Below are 24272 nucleotides of genomic sequence, written 5' to 3' on the forward strand. Positions count from 1 at the left end.
AGCTCCAGGTCTAGATGGATTAAATCCTTTGTTCTACTAAGACCAATGGGATGTAGGCCCTTCTATAGTTAAGCTTGTTCAGCAAATTTTCCAAAACCTAATCTTGGTAAAGGAAATCAATGAAACTAATACTGTGCTCATACCAAAAATTGACAACCCTGAGATTATAAAGGATTTCAAAGCGATTAGTCTGTGCAATGTAGTGTATAAGATTGTCATAAAATCACTTGCTACCAGATTGAAGGAGATTATGCCTATAGTTGTGGTGCCTAATCAGTGCATTTTTGTACCAGTTAGATAGAGTATTGATAATGTCATTATTGCTCAAGAGATTATCCATTCTTTTAGGAAATGCAAAAGAAAGCATAGGTTCATGGCTTTAAAAATTGATCTAGAAAAAGCTTATGATAGAGTGCACTAGGATTTTGTGGTTAAATGCTTGGAGGAATTAAATATTCTGTCCAAGTTTGTGGCTCTAGTTTGGGAATGTATGTCTACTAGAAGGATTAGGTAAGACGACCTCCTTTGTTCGTACTTGTTCGTCTTAGGTATAGAGAAATTAGGCCATATGATACAACATGAAGTGGAGAACGAGAATTAGATGCTCTTTTAACTGAAGAGGCATGGTGTGCTAGTGTCTTACCTTTTCTTTACAAATGATTTGCTTCTATTTGCAGAAGCCACAATGGATCAAGCAGTTATGATAAAAGCCTGTTTAGATGATTTTTGCTATATATCTGGTGAAAAAGTGAATACTACTAAATCCAGAATTTTTTCTCTTCCAATGAGTAGTGCTTAAGCGAAGAACATTAGTGAGTTTATGGAATTTAATGCTACGAATGATCTTGGCAAATACTTGGGGATCCCGTTACATCATAAACGGGTGTCAAAAGATACAGACCAATATGTGCTGAATAAAATAGATAGTAGATTGTCTTCCTGGAAGGCGAATATGTTGTCTATGGCAGCTAGACACACTCTTGTATCTTCGATGATAGCCTCTATTCCCAACTACACGATGCAGTCAACACCTTTGCCTATTCATATATGCAATGAGATTAATAAGTGATGTTGACAATTCATTTGGGAAGAGATAGATTCCCATAAAAAGATGCACTTAGTGGCTTGCGAAGATGTTTGTCAACATAAGGAGGATGGTAGACTGGGCATGAGGAAGGCTCAACATTAGAATAGAGCTTTGATGATAAAGCTGGGATGGGGATTGATTAATAGAAGAGATGCTTTATGGGTCAAGCTTATAAGGAAAAAATATTGTTATGGCAATGATATTATTCCTAAGGTTGGAGGTCGAAAGAATGGGTCTATTGCATGGCGTGGCATTAAGGAAACATGGGAAGCGATTTTGAAAAGGGTGGCGTGGCAAGTGGGGCATGGTTTATCTATTAGATTCTGGATGGATAGTTGGCTTCCCCATCATGAACGTCTCTGTTATTATACCAGTGAGGTTTTATGGGAGGACAAGGTAGCCTAGTATATCTCAACGTTTGGTGGATGGCTGTAGGAGAAATTTAAAGAATATCTCCCTGCTAATATTTTCAATGCCATGATTAATGTGTGTTGTAGAGATGCAGATGATGAACCAAGATGGAAGTGGTCAACGAATGGGTTGTTCAGTACAAAATTAGCTTACCTCAACCTGTGCCCAAGAAATGAAACCTCTCGGAGGCTATTATGGAGGAAAGTGTGGAAGGCTCCTATTCCTCAACATAACAAAACATTCTTATGGTTGTGCATTAGAGGGAGAACAATGAGAAATCATCTTCAAAAAGCTAGGGGTCTCCAATCATCTGATGCATGTGATCGATGTGCTAATTGTAGCGAAGACACTCTTTATAGCCTACGAGATTGTTCGGTGGTGAAAAAATACTGGGAAAGAATTATGCCATTGGAGTTGCGAGATAATTTCATCTCTCGAGATGATCACGTCGAATGGATTACTTGGAATCTTTCCCAGAGAAGCATTGTAAAAGGTATGAGTTGGACTGTATGGTTCGCGATCCCTTTATAGACAATTATGGCTAAGTAGAAACTCAAGAGTGTTTGAACATAAAGAGAAGGGGATATATAACATTCTTGCACAGAATCAAGCAATGGTAAAGTGGTTTAACCTGAGTTTACTTGCTGAAAATTTGCATCACGACAGTACTAGATGGAGTGCACCAGATATTAGAGTCATAAAATATAATGTGGATAAAGCATGTAGTGTTGGTGGAGAAGTTGCAGGATGTGGAGGTATTTCTCATGACCATACGGACAAGTCCTTGGTGGATTTAAATATCACATTAGGCATAGGGGTAGTATGCAAGCTGAGTTGTGGGCAATCTGTTGGGCACTTAAGAGAGCTTGGGATATAGGATGGAGATCAGTGGAGGTTGAATTTGATTGTACAGAGGCAATCGAGGCTTTGAAGGGGGTTAATTTAGATCTACGTCTGGATCATGACTTAACCCTTGAAATTAAAAGCATGTTATCATGGGAATGGTGTGCTGGAGTGAAATGGTGTAGTCGGGAGGCTAATACAGCTGCAGACAGACTAGCGAAGGAGGCCATAGATCGAAGAGATGGGGTAGTATTTTTCTCAGACCCCCCTGAGTTTATTTTTGAGTGTTTATCTTATGATGTAAGGGATTAGGACCCTCTGCTCTATTTCCACCCAAAAAAAAGTTTAAAATTTATTATACTTTATTATTGTTGGGAATGATGTTGAAAAGGAAATTGTACTAGTTGAAAGTTTAATAAAATTTTAATATGATTTATAGGTGTCTGGAAGAGGAGAAATTTGATTAAAATTGAAATATGAAATTTGAATTTTGGGAATTTCTTTTAAGTGGATAGTGTCTTAACTAATTTTTTAATAAAATTTTATTTACTAAATTATTGCATTTTTATGTAAATCATTTTAATAACAATAATGTGATTGTTGGATATTTTGTTAATTAAATTACTTTATTTCATGAAAATATTTTTACTAGATTTGAAAATTTTAGTTAATCAATAAATATAAATTTGGACTTTAATCATGAAATTTCATTCTAGCAAACATTGGATTGATACAGAAAATGATTCATGCGAGTTTGACATTGAAAATAAAAATTTTATTTAATAGTAATTATTTTCTCGCATGTTTGAAATTGAATTTAAAAAAGACTTTATACAGGACATTGGTTGCTAATGATAATTCCGTTAGCTCTTAGCATGTCATGGTCAATGATTAGCTAGTTTAATTTTTGTGAGCTCTGTTTTCACATTTGTTATTTGTGGGTATGACATCTATGTTCAATTTTATGGTTTTGAGTCACGTTTGATTAGTATAGCCTTTGTGGATTATGTGTTCACATTTATTTTATAACTTAGGCTACATTTGGTTAGTGTTACTCCTATAGATTGTATATTCATATTTGTTAACTGTTTTGATAAGTTCCTATAAATATGGGTGTTGATTATTTGATAGTTCTATATTCCATTGGTTTTGATTAGTGATAAATTTAAAGTTATTTGTTGCGGTTATTTGCTTTCTTAAGATCAAGTTATAATAATATTTAATATGGTAATTAGTGGTTCAAGATTTTATTTAAAATTATATAGAGCCCTTTTTATGCCAAACTTTATTAAATATTTGTTGTGAAAATTGTTATATCTTTAGCATACATAATTATTTTAAACTTTTCTTTCATTCATATTCAATTATTTATTGTTAAGATGTTATTCACTGAAAAAATTATTTTTTTGTCTCAAATTCATTAGCTAATGCTGATTTTCTTGTTGAATTCTAAGAGGCATATAGTTGTATTAGGTGGAATTTTGTCTAGTATTATCTCCTTTGATATAAAAATATAAACTGACACATCTTATTTTTAAAGTATGGCTAGATACTCCACATAAGCTGTAGTTAGGGTTTCTATGATATATATATATATATATATATATATGCTATTTGCTTGTTAGAAGGAGCTGAGCTCCTAATTAATACTATATTTTGTGAAAAACATTGTGTATATAATTTTTAGAAGATCTTATTTACAAGGAAAGTTTTGCCAATATTTCTACACAAATATTGAAACTTTTATTATAAAATATATTATTAAGTATATTATAATTTTGATATAAATTCAATTATGTCTTAGAAATAAAAAGATTTCTCACTTTAAGGTTTAGGGAATAGTGTGATATAGTTCACATTTCGTGCCAATTACTGTCTATTTTCAAGGTGTGACACCCTCCATTTCAAATCTTGTCTTTCTTGTTTTGTCTTTCTAAATGTAATAATATAAAAATTGTAAAATTGATGCCAAAAAGTGGAGAGAGAGAAAAGACTCTTATTACTTTGCCATTGTCTAATACCCAAAAACGAACAAAACCCTAGTTTCATTTAATCATCTTCTTTCCTCTTCTTTTCTTTGTTGTGCATCTCCTGGCCTAAACTGCAATATTTTGTTTGATTTTCAGCTCCTCTCATGACTTCATTGTAGATCTGACAATTTTGTAAATGACAATGTATATCTAAGGGGTGGTTTAGTATAAAATGTCTTCTTTTCTTAATTTCTTTTCATGACATCTTTCACCTTCCTCATCTTCACCCTCTCTTTCTCCGTGCGCATGAGGTTTCATCTTTTTATTATTATTATTATTATTATAACCCAGCCAAATTAGTGGGTTACACTTGAGTTGATCGGGTCACTCCGGGTTGACCACATTAGGCCAAGTTAACAAACTTGCTAACTGGCTGGTTTGTTAGTTTTTGGGTGTTTGTAACATGTCAAATATTTTGTTGTTGGACTATTCCCCTAACTGGATGCATATTAAGTTTACTAATACTAACAATGTTGAATGCTATGCGACTTTTGTGTATGGTTTCCCTAGTGTTCAGTACAGATATATTTTGTGGGATTGGCTGCAAATTACACATGCTCATTTGTCCAATCAGATTGGTAGTGGCACAGATAAGAGAAGTGCTTGCTCTTCTTTGGTTGGTATTTCTGTGTTTGAGGAGGTTTTTGATCATTGTGGTTTCAATGATATTAGACCACAAGGAGGATGGTTCACATGATCTAATAATCGTCAAGGGGATAATTTGGTTTCTGAACGACTTGACAAGGCTTTTGTGTACCAATTCCTAGATTCAATGTTTGCTGCATTCTTCCCTTTACATTTTACCTTTGGCTACCTCTGACCGTATGCCTATTTCCAAACTGTATGTTTTGCTTTAGGTCCCAAGATTTTTCGTTTTGAAAATTTTAGGTTTAAATTTCCTGAGTGTGAAGCTTTGGTGTGAAATGAATGGAACAAGGTTGTTTCCAGATCTTAGACATATAGGATTGCATTCAAGCTTAAAAACTTTGTGTTCCATTTTGAGGACCTGGAATAAGAAAACTGTTGGACATATTGGTTTTAACATCTCCAACCTTGAAAATGCCTCAGCCAACTTGCAACAACAGCAAAAGGATTCACATTTGGGTACAGTTGACCCACAGAGAATAAGAGGTCAATTGGGATTTTGGTTTGATTGTGAGGAAAGTTTATGGGCTTAGAAATCCAAACTTCAGTGGCAAATTGAAGGAGATCGTAACACTTCATATTTCCATGCTGTGGTGAATAAACGAAGGATTAATTAGGCAGCTATTACAAATTCAAGATGCTCAAGGTTGTTGGATTAGAAATCAGGATGATATCCATGAACAAGTGATCAGTTATTTTTCTGGGTTCTTTGAATTCAATCAGCACATTGATTTAGCCAAAATGAAGGAAACGCTTAACCAAATTAATTTACCAACCCTCTCTGATTATCATCATCAATTGCTAATTATGCCAGTAACAGATAGTGAAATTGAGTTTGCTCTGTTTCAGATCAAGGCTGATGGTGCAAATGGTCTTGATAGGTATCATGCTTGTTTTATTCATCTATCTTGGGATTTTTTGAGGCATGATATCATTAATATGATCAAACATATGTTTCATAGTGGTTTCATATTGAAGTAGCTGAATCGTACTTTCATTACTTCAATTCCTAAATGTGATCACCTGTGTTCGTTTAAGGATTTTCGACCAATAAGACTTTTGCATAACGGTTCTTTATAAATTGTTTTCAAAAGTTTTGTAATAGACTTGAGCAAATTTTGGTCACTTAACATTGATATGTGTGTATATATGCGTAGGCGCTGGGAAAAGATTAAGTTAGAGTTAATTTAAAAAAAAAAATTAAGAGTGGAAGATATATTTTGGGAGAATTTCATTTAAGAACTAAGGATGTTTACATTGCATGATTAAAGGACTAAATTGAGATAATTTTTTTTTTAAATGACTAAAATGCTCTTCAACTAACTATAACTTTATTTATTAATTTCTCAATATAACTTGTTAATTAATTATTTAACTTTACTTTTTAAATTTGTAACTCTTTCAATTGAATGATATTATTTATTAATTACATAATTTTACTTGTTAATTTCTCAACAAGATTTATTAATTATTTAATTTTATTTATTAAATACATGATTTCTTCAACTAAACTGCATTATTTATTAATTATATAATTTTACTTACTAATTTTACAACAATACTTATTAACTTCATCATTTGATTTACTAATATCATATAAAAAAGTGAAAGACATTTTTATCGTTTTAAATAAAAGCTTTTAGTCTTGCATTGTAGTTTCAAATTTTATTAAATCTGATTTATAAATAAGTCACATCTGGTCCTTAAATAAAATCTTTTCTATTATTTTCCTTTAATTTTCTTAATTTTTATTTTCCTAAGCCTCAGAAATTAGGATGATTCCAATTATCACCGACTACGCTTAGATTCTCATTATCCAGAACCCTGTTGAATCTGGTTCTCTATACTTTTACGCTGTTCTGTGAATGAACTTTGAAGCGTCTTCATGTAAAAGTGCAATCTTTAATTGAATTTTCTTGAATCACTTCTGCTTTTCGGGAGTGCCAGCGAAGGCGAGGCTTTAATCTGTACCAAAATTTATTTTGTTGAAAGATAGAAATTTTATTCATATGATTTTCGCAGATTGACTTACGAACAGATTTTATCATAAAAATCCATGGATGCAAAATCTAAATGGGACCACGTGTCAGAGGCACTAATCTCATTCACCCTAAAGCGCACGGCACGCTCGTCTTGTAGCTAGATAATGATGGAGACAAACAACGAAGCGCACTAGATCAATCTGAAAAATAGACTAAAACGTTGGGCTTACCGCAATTGAAGAAGACAGAAGGATAATGTGCAGCGACGCAGGAAATGGAAAACTGGTCTGCATCACTGGCGCTTCTGGATTTATTGCTGCGTGGCTCGTTAAGCTCCTCCTTCTTCGTGGTTACACCGTCAATGGCACTGTTTGCGATCTGTGAGTGCTCTCTAATGTTTTCATTCGCATTGATGTACGCTGACTATGCCAAAATTGTTTCATTAAGTTCGTAAAGGTCTAAAATTCCCTCTTGTCTCTCCATCTCTTCTTTTTTGGCTCCGTCCAAGCATAGTATCACCAAACTATATTATTGAATCCTAGGAGAGTTCTGTCAGTGGAGTCTATGGTTCTAATATTACTTTTGTCATGGACCTTTGGTTGTTGATAGAGAAGTTCTGGCAGCATCCTTGTGGTTCTCAAGAAAAATGTCATTTTTAATTTGGAAGTGGGTACATGTGTAGCCAACTTGCAAAAATAATAATCAAGAATTTTCGAATACAATAAAATTGTGTGGATATTTTCTTTCAGATCTGGAGCTTAGTCAGATTCACTAACAATTCCATTTGATCGTGGTTTATAAGTTACTCCTTCATTGTTTACAAAGTACAATGTTTCTTGCTATTTAGTACTGTTTTGAGGGGCCAACCTGTGATGGTTTGCAATTCCCGGCAGATGATTCAAGAAAAGAAGGACACTTGCTTAAACTTGATGGTGCAAGGGAGAGATTGCATCTATTTAAAGCAAATCTCCTGGAAGAAGGTCCCTTTGACGCTGCCGTTGAGTGGTGCGAGGGGGTCTTTCATACTGCATCTCCCGTTGTTTCTAATGTCAAAGACCCACAGGTTCCTATCATCTTTAAATTGTTGAATGATGACTGAAAGTAGACTGCAACTTCGCCTTTGGTGAAACATTCTTTCTTGGACACTCCTTACTGTTTGAAGTGTCTTGTAGCATTTTTCATTATCTTTATGTGGCTTTGGAGGAAGAGAGAGTAGACTGGGCAATGCATTATGATGAATTCGTCTTCCCATTTCTAAATGAGAAATTAAAATATTATTCTCGCTAACAGACTATCAATTTGACTGTTTCCCAAAGTTTTTCCTTTTCCTTGCCCTCAACAGATAATAACACAATCTAACAATCTTAGTTAATATAATCCAATGAGTTCTCTGACCAAAACAAAAAAAGAAAACAAAACAAAACAAAAAATCCAATGAGTTCACTTTGCATTCGTAGACTTGAAGCATCACAATTATTGCTTTTTTACTGGCTAAATGTTGGGAGATTTTTGCCAAAAGCAAAGCAAAGAACGGGACACCATGTCTTAGGTGCGTGCAATTCATGATATTTATGGGTAAAAGGCCAGGAAATTCTAGGGAGCCATTACTACATTCCTTGCATTTCAACTCTTTTTTATTGGAGCAATGTATTTTAGAAGCAAAGAAATTACAGTAGCTTAGGCCTTTATGTCTCAGGAACAATTTGGATCTCCTTGTTTTTATTATTGATGGGCCCAAGAGAAGCAAAGACATATGGTTGCCCTTTTTCTTTCAACTTCTAACTTTTGCTTTCCTCATTTCAGATTGATTTTATTGATCCAACAGTCAAGGGAACTCTTAACATTATTAAAACATGTTCAAAATCACCATCTCTTAAAAGAGTTGTCTTAACATCATCCATGGCTGCAATTGCATATCATGGAAACCCTAGAAATCCTAAAGTTGTAGTTGATGAGACATGGTTTTCAAACCCAAGTTTCTGTAGGGAATCAGGGGTATATGCTGTATGTCATTAAACTGACATTGAAAGGAAGTTTTTAATAATGTAGTTATTTCAACAGTTTTCCTTTTTCTTTTTTGAAAATAAATTATATGATAGCAGACAACAGTTCAATATTTTCAGCCTTGTATGCACTAGATAGTTGCTGCTGAGCAATTGTGCTGATGTATTTGTTACAACTTTCGTTGTATGTGAATACGGTATGGCATTTGTCACACTGTTGTGTCCAATGCTGCATTGGGATGAATATTAACTAAGATGGCCACAACAAAGCTTGCAAGTGGAAGATAGGGAAAGGTTCATGAGAGGGAAATGACTAAAGGAATTTATGAAATGGTTCCGGGTCAAGATGGTGCTATGGTGCAGGAAGGAGGATGAGAAAAAGCAACTAACTCTTGTATGTTTTCTTGATGCGCAACGGAATTTGTGGATCAGGGGGAAGTTTTAGGTGGGTATGGTTGGACTGGAGGCTTTAGGCATGGTTTTGTCTTGTTTGTGAGAGAGAGTCATGACCTCTTGAATGTCAGGGACTGAGAGCTTAATTTCATTAGCACGTCGTGTATTTTCTGTGTCTTTCTAGGTATATTGTAATGTAGTAGGGGATAATTTTGTGCTACCTCTTCCTATCTCATAGAGAAGAGGTATTTGATTCCCTATAATACAAGGATAAGTAAGTTTTTCAGAAGTTCCCAAGCTTGCAAACCTAGTTTCCATGATTAAAAATTTGTCTTCCAAGCTTAAAATCTAGTTCTCAACACATGCATCCTATTTTACAATCCTTCCATGCTTCTTCTTGTTAATATTTTGTTCTTTCAGCTATGGTATGAATTTTCAAAGACTTTAGCTGAAGATGCTGCCTGGAAATTTGTAAAAGAAAACAGCATTGACATGGTCGCTATCAACCCATCATTTGTGATAGGACTACTCCTGCAACCATCTCTTAATGAAAGTTCAGCAGCAGTTTTAAATCTGATAAATTGTAATTTTCATATAATCACAAGAATCATGTTGTACTGACATCCTGGTAGTTGATTTGTCCTAATCATAGTCACTTCATATTTTTTTAAAGAGAATTTTTTTTTGGCTCCAATTAATTGACTGAAAGGGGGAAAGGAGTGAAAATGTTGAGGTGGACTTATGAGGTTTGGGATGGAAAAAATGAGGGTTAAAATGATTCTAATCAGAAACTTTGAATTGACTTACATGTATGTATATTAGATCACAATGCATAACATTATGCTAGATCAGGGTCTCAAAACAACAGTGCTCTATGATTTTGTCTCCATGAAGAATGGCAGAAAGAGGGAATGCATTGGACAGCCTTAATGAGGGAGGCTTGTTTTATATATATATATATATATATATTTTATGACAGAAAATGTAGGCTGTATAGCTTGAGATACAAATAGTTGGCATCACATGCTCTTACTAGAAAAGAAGAAAGATAAGCAGATGCAATTTTAGCTATTTTCATTCTTGAAAAAAGGATTAAGATACAGGGGATATTTCTTTGAATTCTCATTTCCCTCTTAGCACGTGGAAGACAAGGCCTAAGATGGGTGTTGTTAGCTATGGTTTCATCTTTCTCAGAAATAAGTTGAAGTCTGAGAGCACTTGTTTCTACAATTTTTGGTTTACAATCCAATAATCTCTTTCCCGATAACAATCTAATTCTATGAATTTAATTTATTCTTATTTTGAGGAATGTTGGTTGATTTGAATGTGTGTTAACTATTTTATTGTTTTGGTTCTGGGACAAGAGTTTTTGTTTAATTCCTTTTGACATTCTTCTGTTGCTTGTTTGACTTAGGATCACAAACGTTTCTAAAGATCACTGGTGGATGAATCAATGTAAAAGATGTTGCAAATGCCCATATCCAAGCATTTGAGATTCCCACAGCTAATGGAAGATGTTGTTTGGTTGAGTCTGCGGCATACCACTCAGAGGTTGTGAAGATTTTGCATGAATTGTACCCAAGATTACTTCCAGATGAGTAAGTTAACTATTTATGTTATTTATATTTTTTTGCTGAACCCACATTTGCTTGTGTTTTCTCATTTCCATGTTGCTGCTAAAAATGGTGATCGCATAATCACCTGGTAGTTGGCCAAAGTGGTTGGTTAAAATGATATTTTAATATTTTATACAGGTAAGAAATAACATTAGTCTATTGGAAATTATTTGCAATTTAAGGGATTTAATCAGTATTAATTCTCTTAGAAGGTATTTTTTGTATTTTTTGGGGTCCTTTTCTATAATTTTCTGGCTCTCTCTCTGTAATTTTTTTTGGTCAACAAACGGTTAAATTAGTGGTTATTTAATGAATAGACGATATTGTTTCTTTTTTAATATGCAAAAGGAAATATTGTGCCACCCTTGACTTTCAAGATACCTAGTACTTTTGGAAAAAAGTTCAAGGGTAAATTAGCATTCAACACTTTAACCGTTTGATGTATTGTCTAACAACTAATGGCTTGCTGTGCCTTTGTTCAAATATGAACGACTGAGTTGTGTATTTAGCTTATTTTTTCAGAATAGAAGTGCTTTAATAATGAGTCATGCAAAATCAAAAGTCCTAAAGGCATAGGTTCAGTATGCAAGGCAGGATACAACATAGTCTCACACTTTGGGGAGTGATACATGAACCACAATGAACTCAAAAATCATTTCATGAACTTGGATCACCGGCCAGTTTGCATTATGAGTTTGTCTCACTAATTGTGCTCGTTGGTGATAATCCAATCCTTCATGAGCAGGTCTCTGATCTCATTAACATATGTGCTAAGCAGATAGTTTGTAAAGTCTTCTCTAGCAATAAAGTTCAAGGCTTAAATGGAGTCACTGCAAACCATCACTCTTATAATTCCGCTGCCATGCTTTACAAAAATCTACTGACATTTTCATCACAGAATTTGGCCTCCACAAGTAGCTTTTCTTCTATGGTCAACCGGACCATCTGCGTCAAGTCTCACCCACAAATGTCAAGTGTTAACTTCAACTGGACAGAAAACTGCATTGCGTTGCTCCTTGCTTATAGTGACCGTTCCTTGAACTTGATGATAATGTATTTGGATTATAACCCATAATCCTGCACTCTACTTTCTTTGCAGTTCAGTATGTATTTATTTTGTTTAATTTTCTTTGTTTATTTATTTATTTATTTTTTTGACTTCACTATAAAATTTATTAGGCGTTTGGACAGTGAGCCCTTAATGCTGAAGTATCAGGTTTCCAAGGAAAAGCGAAGGACCTTGGGAATTGAGTTTATTCCACCAGAGGTGGGCCTGAAAGAGATTGTTGAAAGCTTGAAAGAGGAATTTTGTTAACATTTAGCTCTAAATGTAGTCTCTGTCAGAATACTAAATGCTTGTTGTAACCGTAACGCATGCTTTGAGCTTGTATTTTGTTTTAATAACCATATGTCTCTTGGAACACTCCCTCCGGTTCTTAATGCAAGGTAAACTAAATCAACTTTGCGCATATTATAGTTGCTATATCCTAAAAACTGGGCTTTAACACATCATTCTTTTTTTGTTTTTTGTTCTGTTTTTTGGGTAATCCCACATCATTCTTTATAATTCAAATATCTTATTCATTTAAGGTACTATAGCACCCACGCCATTCTGCCTCGAAGCTTCGATAGTTTTCAATTGATCTTCAATATTCTGTAATATATCTTGATCACTGTTTAGTCTTCTTGAGGGAGGTCCAAGAGGAGTCTCAAGTTCAAAGCTAACAGGCTGATAACCTCTCTAGAAAGGTGAACAAAAGTTTGCAAAACATTAAAATTAAAATGATGATACAGTTTTGCCATCTGATCCGCACATTGAATTGCTTCTCTATAAGCACAAGCAATTTAAACGTTTCTTGTGTCACATTAGCAGATCCCTGATTTGTGATATTGTTTCACTGGGTGGATAATAAGTTGTGTCTTCGCTAGAAATGAGCGAAGTGGCTTTCATGGAGTCAAAGAAGAATTGGATTTTATTGAAACCCTGTTCCTTACTTGAATTCCAATTTGAATTGCCTTTAGTTTAGCTTCTCTTGAATTGAGGTATCCCAAGTGTTGAGTGAAGCCTAATCTCCAGTTTTCATGTTGATCTCTAATAACACCTCCCCATGATCTCATAAAATTAAATTTGGACTTTTGCTTATGATATTATGAGATTTCTTTTAATTTATAATATTAAGGTTTTGGATATTCTCACATGTAAGATCTAATTAACACATTAGATAAGGGTTTAGTGTATGTGATAATAAACTAAACATATGTATTAAGTTAAAGTTGTATACCTGATTCAACCATAGTTACTAAACTATGAGTTAGTCAACCTAGATCTTCCTCTCAAGATCCTCAAGTGTATGCGGCTATTGATGGGAAAGCACACAGTGAGTTGGGGTTGAGAGGTAATCTAGCCCATTTAAATATGTTGGGCGCGCCTATTATAGGTTTGTATAAGGTTAATGGTCTTCCCCTAAATCGATCGTGTGTCAGACCCATGGTTACATATCATAATTGGGTTTTAATATTTCAGGAACAAGTAGGTAACTCGATTTAACAAATCATAAAATAATTAATGTGAGCCCACACATAAATTTTCAACACGTTGATCTCTAATAACACCTCCCCATGATGCAAGCTGGTGATGAGTAGCAGCATCATCTACATCTACACGCATTGTATCCTTTATTGGTGGAGTCCATGTCATTTTTGCGAGCTGAGATATCATAGATGAGTGGTCTGTGCTTCCTGGATGAGGACATACTCTAAAAGCCCAATTTGAGGGAGGGCCTAACCATGCATTTTATTTGAATACAATGGCAACAAGAAAGGATAACTTTGTTTGTATATTTTACCAAAAAAAAAAAAACTTTGTTTGTATAATAACACTGCCCATATAAAAAAGCACGAATTAAATATAACGCTGCCCATATAAACTGGCAGCACGTGTCCTGACCAATAAATTAATCAAAGATGTGTGAAAATGCAAGCAAGCGCATAATGACAAACGTTGAATCGAGGAATCATTCCATCTAACGATCTCATAATGTCAAAAGTCGTGGTACCAAGAAAATCGAATCGCTGAGAGAATAAAAATACTGAAGAAGAAAGGAAGAGAGAATGAGCAACAACGCAGGGAAAGTGGTGTGCGTCACTGGTGCTTCTGGCTACATTGCTTCATGGCTCGTCAAGCTTCTTCTTCTTCGCGGTTACACTGTCAAGGCCACTGTTCGCGATATCAGTGAGTGCTCCTTAATTCGCTTCCTTTCATCTCAATGCATTGATCAAAAACATTGTTTCATTTTCAGACTTTGATTTCCAGCCTTTTGCTGGGACACATTTTTTTAGGGAAAAAAATTAATTACAAATGGGTCTGCTTAATAGCTTAACAAGCATGGGAATTTGATGCCACTGGGGCTTACATGGCCATTACTGGGACAATATTTTCAACACATAAACTTCTATGGACCACTAATCCTCTTTACAGAATATTGTTTCATATATGCTATCTGCACAATTTTAAGTAATCAATTTGTGATGTTCTGTAATTCTCACTCCCTCTAGATGATCCCAAGAAGTTAGACCATTTGCTTGAACTTGAAGGAGCAAAGGAGAGATTGCAGCTTTGTAAAGCAAATCTTTTGGAAGAAGGTTCCTTTGACTCTGCTGTTGAGGGCTGTGAGGGTGTCTTTCATACTGCCTCTCCTTGTATTTTCAATGTCAAAGATCCACAGGTTCATCTCATTCTATAATTGATAGATGATAAATCATTGAATGAAGTTTGTCTGCAGGAAAGCGCTATTTTTTAATGCGTTGATGTTTTTGAATGATCTCTTCGACAACTATTTCAAAGGTTTGGGCAAATTCTGGGAGATTTTTGCAAGTCACACAGTAAAAAATAGATAAGGTTCCATTTATCCATGATATGTATGGTTAACAGACACGAAGATTGAAGAGAAACACAACCGCATTAATTTCCTTTCATCCCTTAGTGGACCAACGAATTTTAGAATTACTGAACGTACTGTACCTGAACCTTCTTCCTGTTATACTGTTTTTAATCTTATTTTGACTCTTTATGTGGTACTATTGTGAGGAAGGGCAGTTTGGAATCTCAAATGCATGATTCACATGCAAAGAAAGCAACTAATTCATTTGAGTATCTTAAGTTGACATACTTTGGCATTTTTCTGAAATTTGTGCAAAGGACAAAAAATGGTGTCTAACTATTTTTATTATCTCCTTGCCTTGATTGTTCGTCATTTTATATATGTGAACTCTTATGAGTTAATGATTAAATTTTGAGAAGAATGCTGAGGCTCTCCATGAATTCATGTGAATCAGAAGTTTGGCAATTATTTGAATTCCTATTTTTTGTCTTAAAAAGAAAAGCTTACTAGCTACTAATTGTTGCTTTCCTCATTTCAGATTGAACTCATTGACCCAGCAGTGAAGGGAACTCTTAACATTCTTAAATCATGTGCAAAATCGCCATCTTTGAAACGAGTAATTCTAACATCTTCTATGGCTGCAGTTTTATATAATGGAAAGCCCATAACTCCTGACGTTGTAGTTGATGAGACATGGTTTTCGAAGGCAGATTTTTGTAAAGAATCCGAGGTTTGTGCTAGATATCATTAAACTCACATTGAAATCAATTTTGTAATTAACACAAATGACCCATTTGATTGTAGTAGTGTATGCTGCGTAGAGCTAGAAGAGGAAGTTTTCAAATTTTCCTTGTAACTCCATCCTACATGAAGACTTTATCTTGTTGTAGTTATGACTTAAATCAGTTCATTGCATTCATGAGGTCATTCATTTGTAATTGTGAAGTGCTGGTTGCACATGAAACACGATAAACTGCTTCAGCAGTTTGCCTTATTTTGTCTGACTCATCTCGGTACTTTATAACGACCTTCAAGTTCCTTCTTGTTTCATGTTCTGTTTTTTTTTAGCTCTGGTCCTCATATGAGCTTTCCAAGACTTTGGCTGAAGATGCTGCCTGGAAATTTGTAAGAGAAAACAATATTGACATGGTTGTTATCAACCCAGGAGTAGTTCTGGGGCCACTTTTGCAGCCATCATTAAACCAAACTTCTGCTACAATTTTGACTCTAATAAATGGTAATTTTTAGATATTCACAAGGTTCATGCTGTACAGAAATCTTGTTATATGATATGTGTGCATCTTGGTTACGTGAGCTTTTGCAACTGAAATGCTTTCTGGTTCTAGCTAATTGGCTCTAGTGTTGGTGATGAAATATAATAATTAGTATATTTTGAAGAAACCTCCTATAGGAAGAAACCTAGGTTGTAGCTTATTATTACTTTTGTGTTATTTTAATATTCTGAAAATTGGCTTTATATGGATGAGTGATTAAAGTTTCCTTAATAGGCAAGGAACTTTAGTTTAAATAGACTAGGCTTTGCTCTTGTAAGGGGACACTTGATGAATGAATGAGTATTATGATGGAAGTCTGATAGTTCTCTCTCTATGCGTTCTGCCCTCCTCTCTTGCTCCCTTTTACTGTTCTGTTCTTCTTTTCTCCCCCCTCCTTCTTTGTTTCAGACTTCTCCCTAATCTCTCCGCCTCTGTGTTTCTAGTTTTTCTCTACTCTCTCCCTCTATTCAGATATTGCTAATATGTGTGAGTGTGTTACATTAGTTGACTTGTGATTTGTGAGGTTCTTATCAAAGAACAAGTTGAGAGAGGAATCCCTTGAAACAGTCATGCGTAGATAACCAAATAAAAGCCATATACAGAACACTATCCCATACCACTTACAGGTGCAAAGAGAGAACATGAAGATTTTGACATTCCATTCTAAAAAAGTACATGATATAATCACAAAAACCACACTTATCCACTGTGAAGTGAAGAAACAAAGAGAATGCTTTGGAAAGTCTTGATAAAGTGAGGCTTGTATTACATATATTTGTAATTATGTGAAGATTGTGAAGCTTGATAAAGAACCAATGTGGGGCTTTATCAAAATAAACTAAAACTTCCATTGTTTGTGAGATGCAGGTGAACAAATGCTTTTGAATCCTTGTGTAGGATGGATCCATGTGAAAGATGTTGCAAATGCTCATATTCAAGCATTTGACATTTCTTCAGCTAGCGGAAGATATTGTTTGGTTGAGAGAGTCGCTCACTTTTCAGACATTGTGAAGATCACTCAAGAGATATTCCCAACATTACCACTTCCAGAAAAGTAAGTCAACCATTTCCTTAGTTTCATGAATGTATATAACTTGTGATTTTAGGCCTCCATTTGCTGAACCCTGGTGTTTAGCAAATTCCATTCACTGCCCCTGAATATGAGACTACTCATGAACTGCTAGCTGCAAGGGCACCAAACAACAACAACAACAACAAGTCTTATCCCACTAGGCGGGGTTGGCTGCAAGGGCATAAAAAAAAAAAAATTTGAAGTTCATGTCAGTTTCCATTACTTTAATCTTTCTTCATGCACTGAAGTTAAAATGAGCATGACCTGAAAAATACGCTCGGATTGTCATACAAAATTTTCATCCAAGATTCAACAGATATGTTCTCTCAATCTGGTATGCTGATTGTACCCTTCAGTTTGTGGCTAAATGAGACACCAGCAGTCAGATTTAATCAGTATAAAGCCTGTTCTTAGGGGATCAATAATAGATTATCACCAAACAATCTTAAAAAAATCAATTATTAATCCTTGGGTCATATTTAATTACCCATGCCTTACACATTGAATTTTTTATGTCTAGGTTTAGCTAAATTTTTTGTTTCTGATTTTTTGCTAATTTAATTTTTTGTTTCTCGATAAACTTGTTAGGTTTGTTGAGGATGAATCATTGGTGCCACAGTTTCAGGTCTCCAAAGAAAAAGCAATGACTTTGGGAATTGAATTTATTCCATTGGACGTGGCTGTTAAGGAGACTGTAGAAAGCTTGAAAGAGAAGAAGTTTCTGAACTTGTAAATCATGATCTCTCCTATAAACATGAATAACCGTTACCTTTTTATAAGTTTGTGCATTTGGTTTTATTTTATAAACTACATATCCTTTGTAATAAGTTAAACTATGCTATGCTTGAGAATACATAATTGTTATACAAGTCTTGTATTAGATAGGACCTTGTGACAAGTTGAATTTGGGCACCTAAGACCTCTCTCTCTAATATGGAATAAGTTCGGCTGGTGTGACCACGGTTATTTGTAATCAGAATTCACCGAAAACGTTATAGCGTAATTGGAAGACGGAAATTAATCTTATTTACATATAATTTATATTACAAAGGTGAGAATGAGATCCACCCATGGCAAAGGTGGAGACAGCGGGATTGGCAGGGGCTACAGTCCTTCCTAACTTTTTTATTTTTTATTTTTTTTTTGTAAAATATGGAGATTATATATTTTTAGCCCTTTAAGTTGGCAAATTATAAGAGTTTTGAGATACTAGATGAAATTTTTATTTTAATTCTATATGTACTCTTTTTCATATGTATAATGTAATTATTTTAGTAGCTTGAAGTTATAGTTGTTATAGGATCTATTTATTATTTTTAATAAGATAATGTTACACATACTCTTGAAGTATTGATATCATTTTATTTTGTTTTTGTTTTATATTTGGTGAAAGAAATTAGGAGAATTATTATTAATAAACTTTGTCAAGCATTGGAATAAAATCACTTATCAAGCTATTACAATAAGAGGTTATGGTTAAGATATTCTTCTAAAAAAAAATTACTTTTTTAAAATAATCAAGCTATTAAAATTTATTATATAAATAATTTTTACTCTGATATAATTTGATCTCATCAATATAAATATTTTGTGACTATCATGCATTATTACTATGTTGATATATTTATTTACTACGATTATTAATTCAAATAATTAAGTAGTAAATTTAATAACCAAGTAAATATAGCTTATTATATTGAATAGAATTTTAAATTTGAATAATGTATTTAAATCATTTAATGTTTATAGAGAAGGTAAGATTTTCATCAATTTAATGATAATTTACATTGAAAAAGAAATTGCTAAAATGTTTATTATAGATATGGTAACTAATGATTTTTATGCCATGAAAAATATATATGTTGAAATATTTATGTTATATTGATGACATATAAAGATTTATCCTTCTTTTAATTATCATATATACTTTGTCATCTCGACTCCCTAATAAAATTTTTTGGCTTTGCCCTTAACCCTTGGCATCTGCATTTAATGCTCATCATAGTGCACTTGCTCATCACCCATTAAGGTGATCTTGACTATGTACTTTTGATTTTAAATTATTTTTTAAATATTTTAAAGATTGTATTTGTGAAAATAAAAATTATAAAAAATTTTAATATTAAATTTGGACTATTCAAAATATATCTAAATAGTTAATTTGTAAAAATTATAAAAAAATTTAATATTAAATTAGATTGTTCAAATTATGTATATACTATGCAGAGTACATTTGGCTAGTTAATTTTTAAAGTTAAAAAAATTATATTAAATTGAATCATTTAGATTAAATCTATACTAAAAAGATTAATGATGAATAAATTCACTAAAAATTTGATATTTTTTATACATTTTTATTTTGATAAATATAAAATAAAAACAAAAACTTAAATATGGGTTGTTTATGCCATTATTCTCTCCATCTGTGACATCCCTGTCATGGGTGGCCCACCTATTGGAAAAATTCGAGTCTAATTTTGATATTACTTTGTCATGAACCTCTCTCTCTCTCTCTCTCTCTCTCTCTCTCTCTCTCTCTCTCTCTCTCCCCACAAGGGTGTGTAGTGTACTCGCTTAATTTATTTGATCAACCTTTTTTAATGATGTTATCATCTTTTGTGTGGTTTAGAGGTTCAAAAGGAAGTATGGTGAGAGACATATTATATATGTACATCCTTTGTTTGTCCTATCCATACACAAATAAACTATTACCAAAAAAGAAAAAAAGACATACAATAGTGCCCTTATTAAAACACTTAACAAGAAAAACATTTTGGTAATGTGTAAAAAAAAAATTTTGGCAAGGAGAGCAGAGCCTATGAGAGTGCTTCTCTAAAGAAGTGATTCCGTATGACTTACCTATTGGAGTGCTTTATATGACAGATGCTCCTATAAGACCTTAAAAAGGAGGGAGATCAATCAGAGCGCTTCTCAAATGAAACAGTCTGATAGGTTATACCATATCAATACAATTCTAAAAGAAAGTGCTTTGATATGGTTTTTATTTTTATTTTTTAAAAATATTTTTATAAAAGAACTTCAATAGGTTATACCATATCAACAAATTGAAGTACCTAGTTGTTGTTATTATACTAGTTCACTTGGTGCTCTTGGAAATTGAAACTTAAATCTTGAAATCTTTTGGTTTTTTGTTCACAACTGGGTACATTTGGGAGATTTAGCAAATTACAGTGTAAATATTAGAGTACCACGACAAATTTGATTTGATATAGATGTTTTTTTCATGTGTATTGAGTTATAATAAATCATAAGTTTCTCAGCCATTTAAGTTAACATTTTGTTGCCATAAAACAATAGCAGTCTTATTTCCTAGTTTCTAATAGCTGCTCTCCTCATGACAGACTGAACTTATTGATCCGGCTGTCTAAGGAACTCTTAATGTTCTTAAATCATGTGAAAAATTACCATCTCTGAAACGAGTTGTTTTAACATCTTCTATGGCTTCAGCTTTCTGTAATGGACAACCTAGAACTCTTGAAGTTTTGTTGATGAAACCTGGCTTTCAAAGCCAAAATTTTGCAGGGAGGCTAAGGTATGCTTCATATAATTTCTTAGACTAACACTGAAATAAAGTTTTTCTTTGATACATATGTCTTCTGTTACTGTAGTAAATACTGCAAAGTTGGGGTTTGAAGTTTTCATGTTTCATTGCAACTTTATTCTGCATAAAGACTACAAATTGTTGTGTTTATGATGGAAGTCAGATCATCGTATTGCTTTGATGCACTGATTGCACCTTAAACCAATCAAAATTGCTTCAACAGTTTGCTTTCTTAATTTTATATTCCCTCTGAACCACAATATAAATCATAGTTAACTAATTCATTATTTATGAATAATATTAGTTGAAATCTTAAATTATTAAAAATATCCACATCTTTCCATCTATACCCTCATTAAATACCCATATAAGAGCCTTGATAATAGTAATTAAAATTTTAGTACATGATTTTTTTTCAAAAAGGGTAGTAAATAAAGTAGGGATAGTTGAAAAAATGAATATAAAAGCTATTCAATGTCCTATATTTTAAACCAGGCAAGGTTTCTAGGAGATGCCGTATATTATGGTCCGGGGGGAGTATGATATTCCTCTAATTCTATTTATAAGATAGAGAGAGAGAGAGAATATTTTTTTTTACCTTGTTTTTTATGTTATTAAACTTTATCACAAGTTAAAAACTTACATTTTTAGACATAGTTAATGAGGTTTATTATTTAACCTCATTATTCAGATAAAACATGTCAAAAGTGATTTTTAAATAGGATATGATGGATATTGTCTCTGTATTCATTCCAACATAAGAAAGAAAGAAAAATTCTAGGCAGTTTTAGCCTTGTATGCTCTAGAAAATTGTTGTTGATTTCACTAATGTATTTGTTCCCATTTTCAATGTATGCAAATACAATGTTTGCCATGCTTATTATTTTAGAATCTTCTAAAATTTCCCTTTTGTTTAATATTTTGTGAATTGTGATCTTAGCTCTGGTATGCACTTTCCAAGAATTTGGTTGAAGATGCTGCCTGGACATTTGTAAAAGAAAACAACATAGACATGGTTGTTATCCATCCATCATATGTACTAGGATCACTTTTGCAACCATCTCTTAATGACTCTTCTGCTACAATTTTAAAGCTATTAACTGGTAAATTTTTGATGTCCACAAGGTTCATCTGCTGTATGAAAATCCTGATATTTAATCTGCCATAATCTTGATTACTTGAAAACCTTTTCTGACTTTTGATAGTTGCCAAAGGAAAATTATAAGGATTATGCTTTGGGATTAAAACTGTGGATTACATTCATGTTTCATATTATAGTGCTTGGCTAACTGCTAAATTAGATGATTAATTCAATCACTTTTTTCTCTAATCTTAAACTAATGGGTCCTTAATTTAGTATTGTTTTGAGAACTCTTGGTTAACTGGAATGTATGTTAAATATTCTCTTGATTTGACTTTTAGACTAAAATTTGAAGAATCATTCCATGCCATTTTTAGTGCAAGTGCACAAATGTCTCCTAATTTAACTGTAGGATGGATCAATGAGAAAGATGTTGCAAATGCTCATATTCAAGCATTTGAAATTTCTTCAACTATGGAAGATATTGTTTGGTTGAGACAGTGGCACACTTCTCAGATATTGTAAAGATTTCACGTGAATTGTACCCAACATTACCACTTCCTGAAAAGTAGGTTAAAGCTTTCCATAATCCATTAATTCATGTAACTTTTGACTTCTCAGATCACCATTAACTGTCACTTATCAATTGGTACTTGTTGTGGCAACATACATATAAATTGTCCATATTTATTCTAAATTATGTCTGACTTAGTAGATGAACAAGAATGTGCCTTAGCACTAAATCAGTTCTAAAATTTGTAATGACTAAACCCAACTGAAAGAATCCAAATATTAATGCTTGGATTTTCTTATAACTCAAGTCTATATAGAGGTAAGACATACTCCTTCCAGTCCTACTTATAAAGCAAAGAGAAAAGATTTTTTGATCTTATTATAAGGCATGCCATTGACTTTTTGTCATAAGTTTATCTTTTTACTCCCGTTAAATGCTAGTGAAAGAAAATATATTATTGAAAGAAGATATATTATTGAAATATGTATATTTAATAAGGTTAAAATTAGAAACTTCTCAAAGTTTTAGACAAAGTTAATGAATTATAGAGTTTTTTTTTTAAATTTCGTTAAAACATGTTGGAAGTAATTTATAAATAAGATTGGAGGGAGAATTATGTGAGAGATAGACAATTTCACACCCTAAATTGAAGGAAAGAAAGAAGTAAAAACCAAGGCATTATAAATGGTGTTATGTACAGCTAGAAAAGATAGTCAGGGTATTAATGTATGAATTTCTTTGAAAACAACCCTAAATTTCCTTTCTTTGAAGTTTGTTATGCATTGTCAAAACAACTAATCCTATGTTGCTTCTTTTTTCAAGCAGGTGTATATATATATATATATATATGTAATTGTGAATTTAGCATGTAATGGAATATTAATATTGTGAATTTAGCATGTAATGGAATATTAATATCCACATAGTCACAATATTGGTGTTAATAACTGTACTTAAGCCTTCATTTAGTACTTTTGTAATGATCCCAAATTTTAAATTAAATAAAAACTTTCTCTCAATTGATATTTTACTTAAATTAATTTTATAGTAAGCAGAGAGTGATAATTTAGTAGAACTTAAGCTAGTAACTTTCTTGAAGGTTTAGAGTTTGAATTTTACTAAGTGAAAATTTGGCTTTATTGTGTTTTAAATTATAAAAATTTTTTGTGTTCTTTCTTATAATTTTACTTGTACCTTTTCTTGTAATTGTTCCTGTGCCCATTTTGTAATTTTTCCAATTAAGCTTTATAGTCAAATTTATACTTCTTCTTTCAGCCAAATACACACACTAGAGGAGGAAAAAAATCTTCGGATTCTTCTTTCTCATTTTAGTTCACCGACTCTCTCTCTCTCTCTTTCCACATTCCTCTTCGATTTTTCTGGCAAGCCCCCGCTACTATGCCTTTGGTGACCATCTTCCTATCATTCTTCCTCCTCTCGCCAGCTTCCTCTTCATCCTCTATCACTGGTTCTGTAATTTTCATTGGTCTAGAGTGTGTGGCTTTCATCTTCCATTCCTTCTCCGTCGTCTTCTTCTATTGTGACTGATGCCAGTGACCGTGAAAACGCTAGAGCCTTCCTCCTCTAACAGTGCTGCGATTGACTTGCGTCAAATTTCCTCTCCCCTCTTTTGAAATTAATGGTGCCATTGGAATTAAAATGAGAAGTTAAAGTGAACAAGCTCTAGAATTCTTGAAAAATTCTTAGATGAGTAAATAGTGTCTCAAGTAATTTCTTACAAAGTGTTTATAAAATTTCTTTATTTAAATTTTTATATTATTTTTTATAAATTGTGTAAATACTCTGGTTAATCTTATTTTTATTATATATACTATTCTTCTTGCTTACCTTACTTTTATATTAATTGATTCATTACAA

General features: G+C 33.1%; 2 protein-coding genes and 1 pseudogene across 6 annotated transcripts; all 3 read left to right on the forward strand.

Moving 5' to 3' along the window:
• The first annotated feature begins 6827 nt into the window (after positions 1 to 6827).
• On the forward strand, positions 6828 to 12470 carry LOC129302907 (cinnamoyl-CoA reductase CAD2-like). 4 transcript variants are annotated; one of them, XR_008591340.1, is made up of 4 exons: positions 6849 to 7378; positions 7892 to 8061; positions 10809 to 12063; positions 12190 to 12470. XR_008591340.1 is itself a non-coding variant. In XM_054941810.1 (3 exons), the coding sequence occupies exons 1-3, from the start codon at positions 7254 to 7256 to the stop codon at positions 10824 to 10826; spliced, it is 315 nt and encodes a 104-aa protein (XP_054797785.1). In that variant the 5' UTR covers positions 6832 to 7253; the 3' UTR covers positions 10827 to 12470. The 4 variants fall into 4 exon arrangements, 1 of the variants encoding a protein (XP_054797785.1); XR_008591338.1 differs by having other exon boundaries at positions 6828 to 7378; positions 7892 to 8121; positions 9815 to 12470; XR_008591339.1 differs by having other exon boundaries at positions 6829 to 7378; positions 7892 to 8121; positions 10809 to 12470.
• A 1534-nt stretch (positions 12471 to 14004) lies between these two features.
• Positions 14005 to 18106, forward strand: LOC129302905 (cinnamoyl-CoA reductase CAD2-like). Of its 2 annotated transcripts, none has more exons than XM_054941809.1 (6): positions 14005 to 14242; positions 14566 to 14735; positions 15430 to 15507; positions 15960 to 16128; positions 17033 to 17219; positions 17826 to 18106. In XM_054941809.1, exons 1-6 carry the CDS (start codon positions 14122 to 14124, stop codon positions 17968 to 17970), a joined length of 870 nt encoding a protein of 289 aa, XP_054797784.1. In that variant the 5' UTR covers positions 14005 to 14121; the 3' UTR covers positions 17971 to 18106. The 2 variants fall into 2 exon arrangements, with proteins under 2 accessions (XP_054797784.1, XP_054797783.1); XM_054941808.1 differs by having other exon boundaries at positions 14008 to 14242; positions 15430 to 15621.
• A 201-nt stretch (positions 18107 to 18307) lies between these two features.
• LOC129302754 (phenylacetaldehyde reductase-like) lies at positions 18308 to 22452 on the forward strand (annotated as a pseudogene).
• The last annotated feature ends 1820 nt before the right edge of the window (positions 22453 to 24272 follow it).

The sequence above is a fragment of the Prosopis cineraria genome, unplaced genomic scaffold, assembly GCF_029017545.1.
Source record: "Prosopis cineraria cultivar Desert tree isolate PC_DT_omini unplaced genomic scaffold, ASM2901754v1 PC2, whole genome shotgun sequence".
Taxonomy (NCBI): Eukaryota; Viridiplantae; Streptophyta; class Magnoliopsida; order Fabales; family Fabaceae; genus Prosopis; species Prosopis cineraria.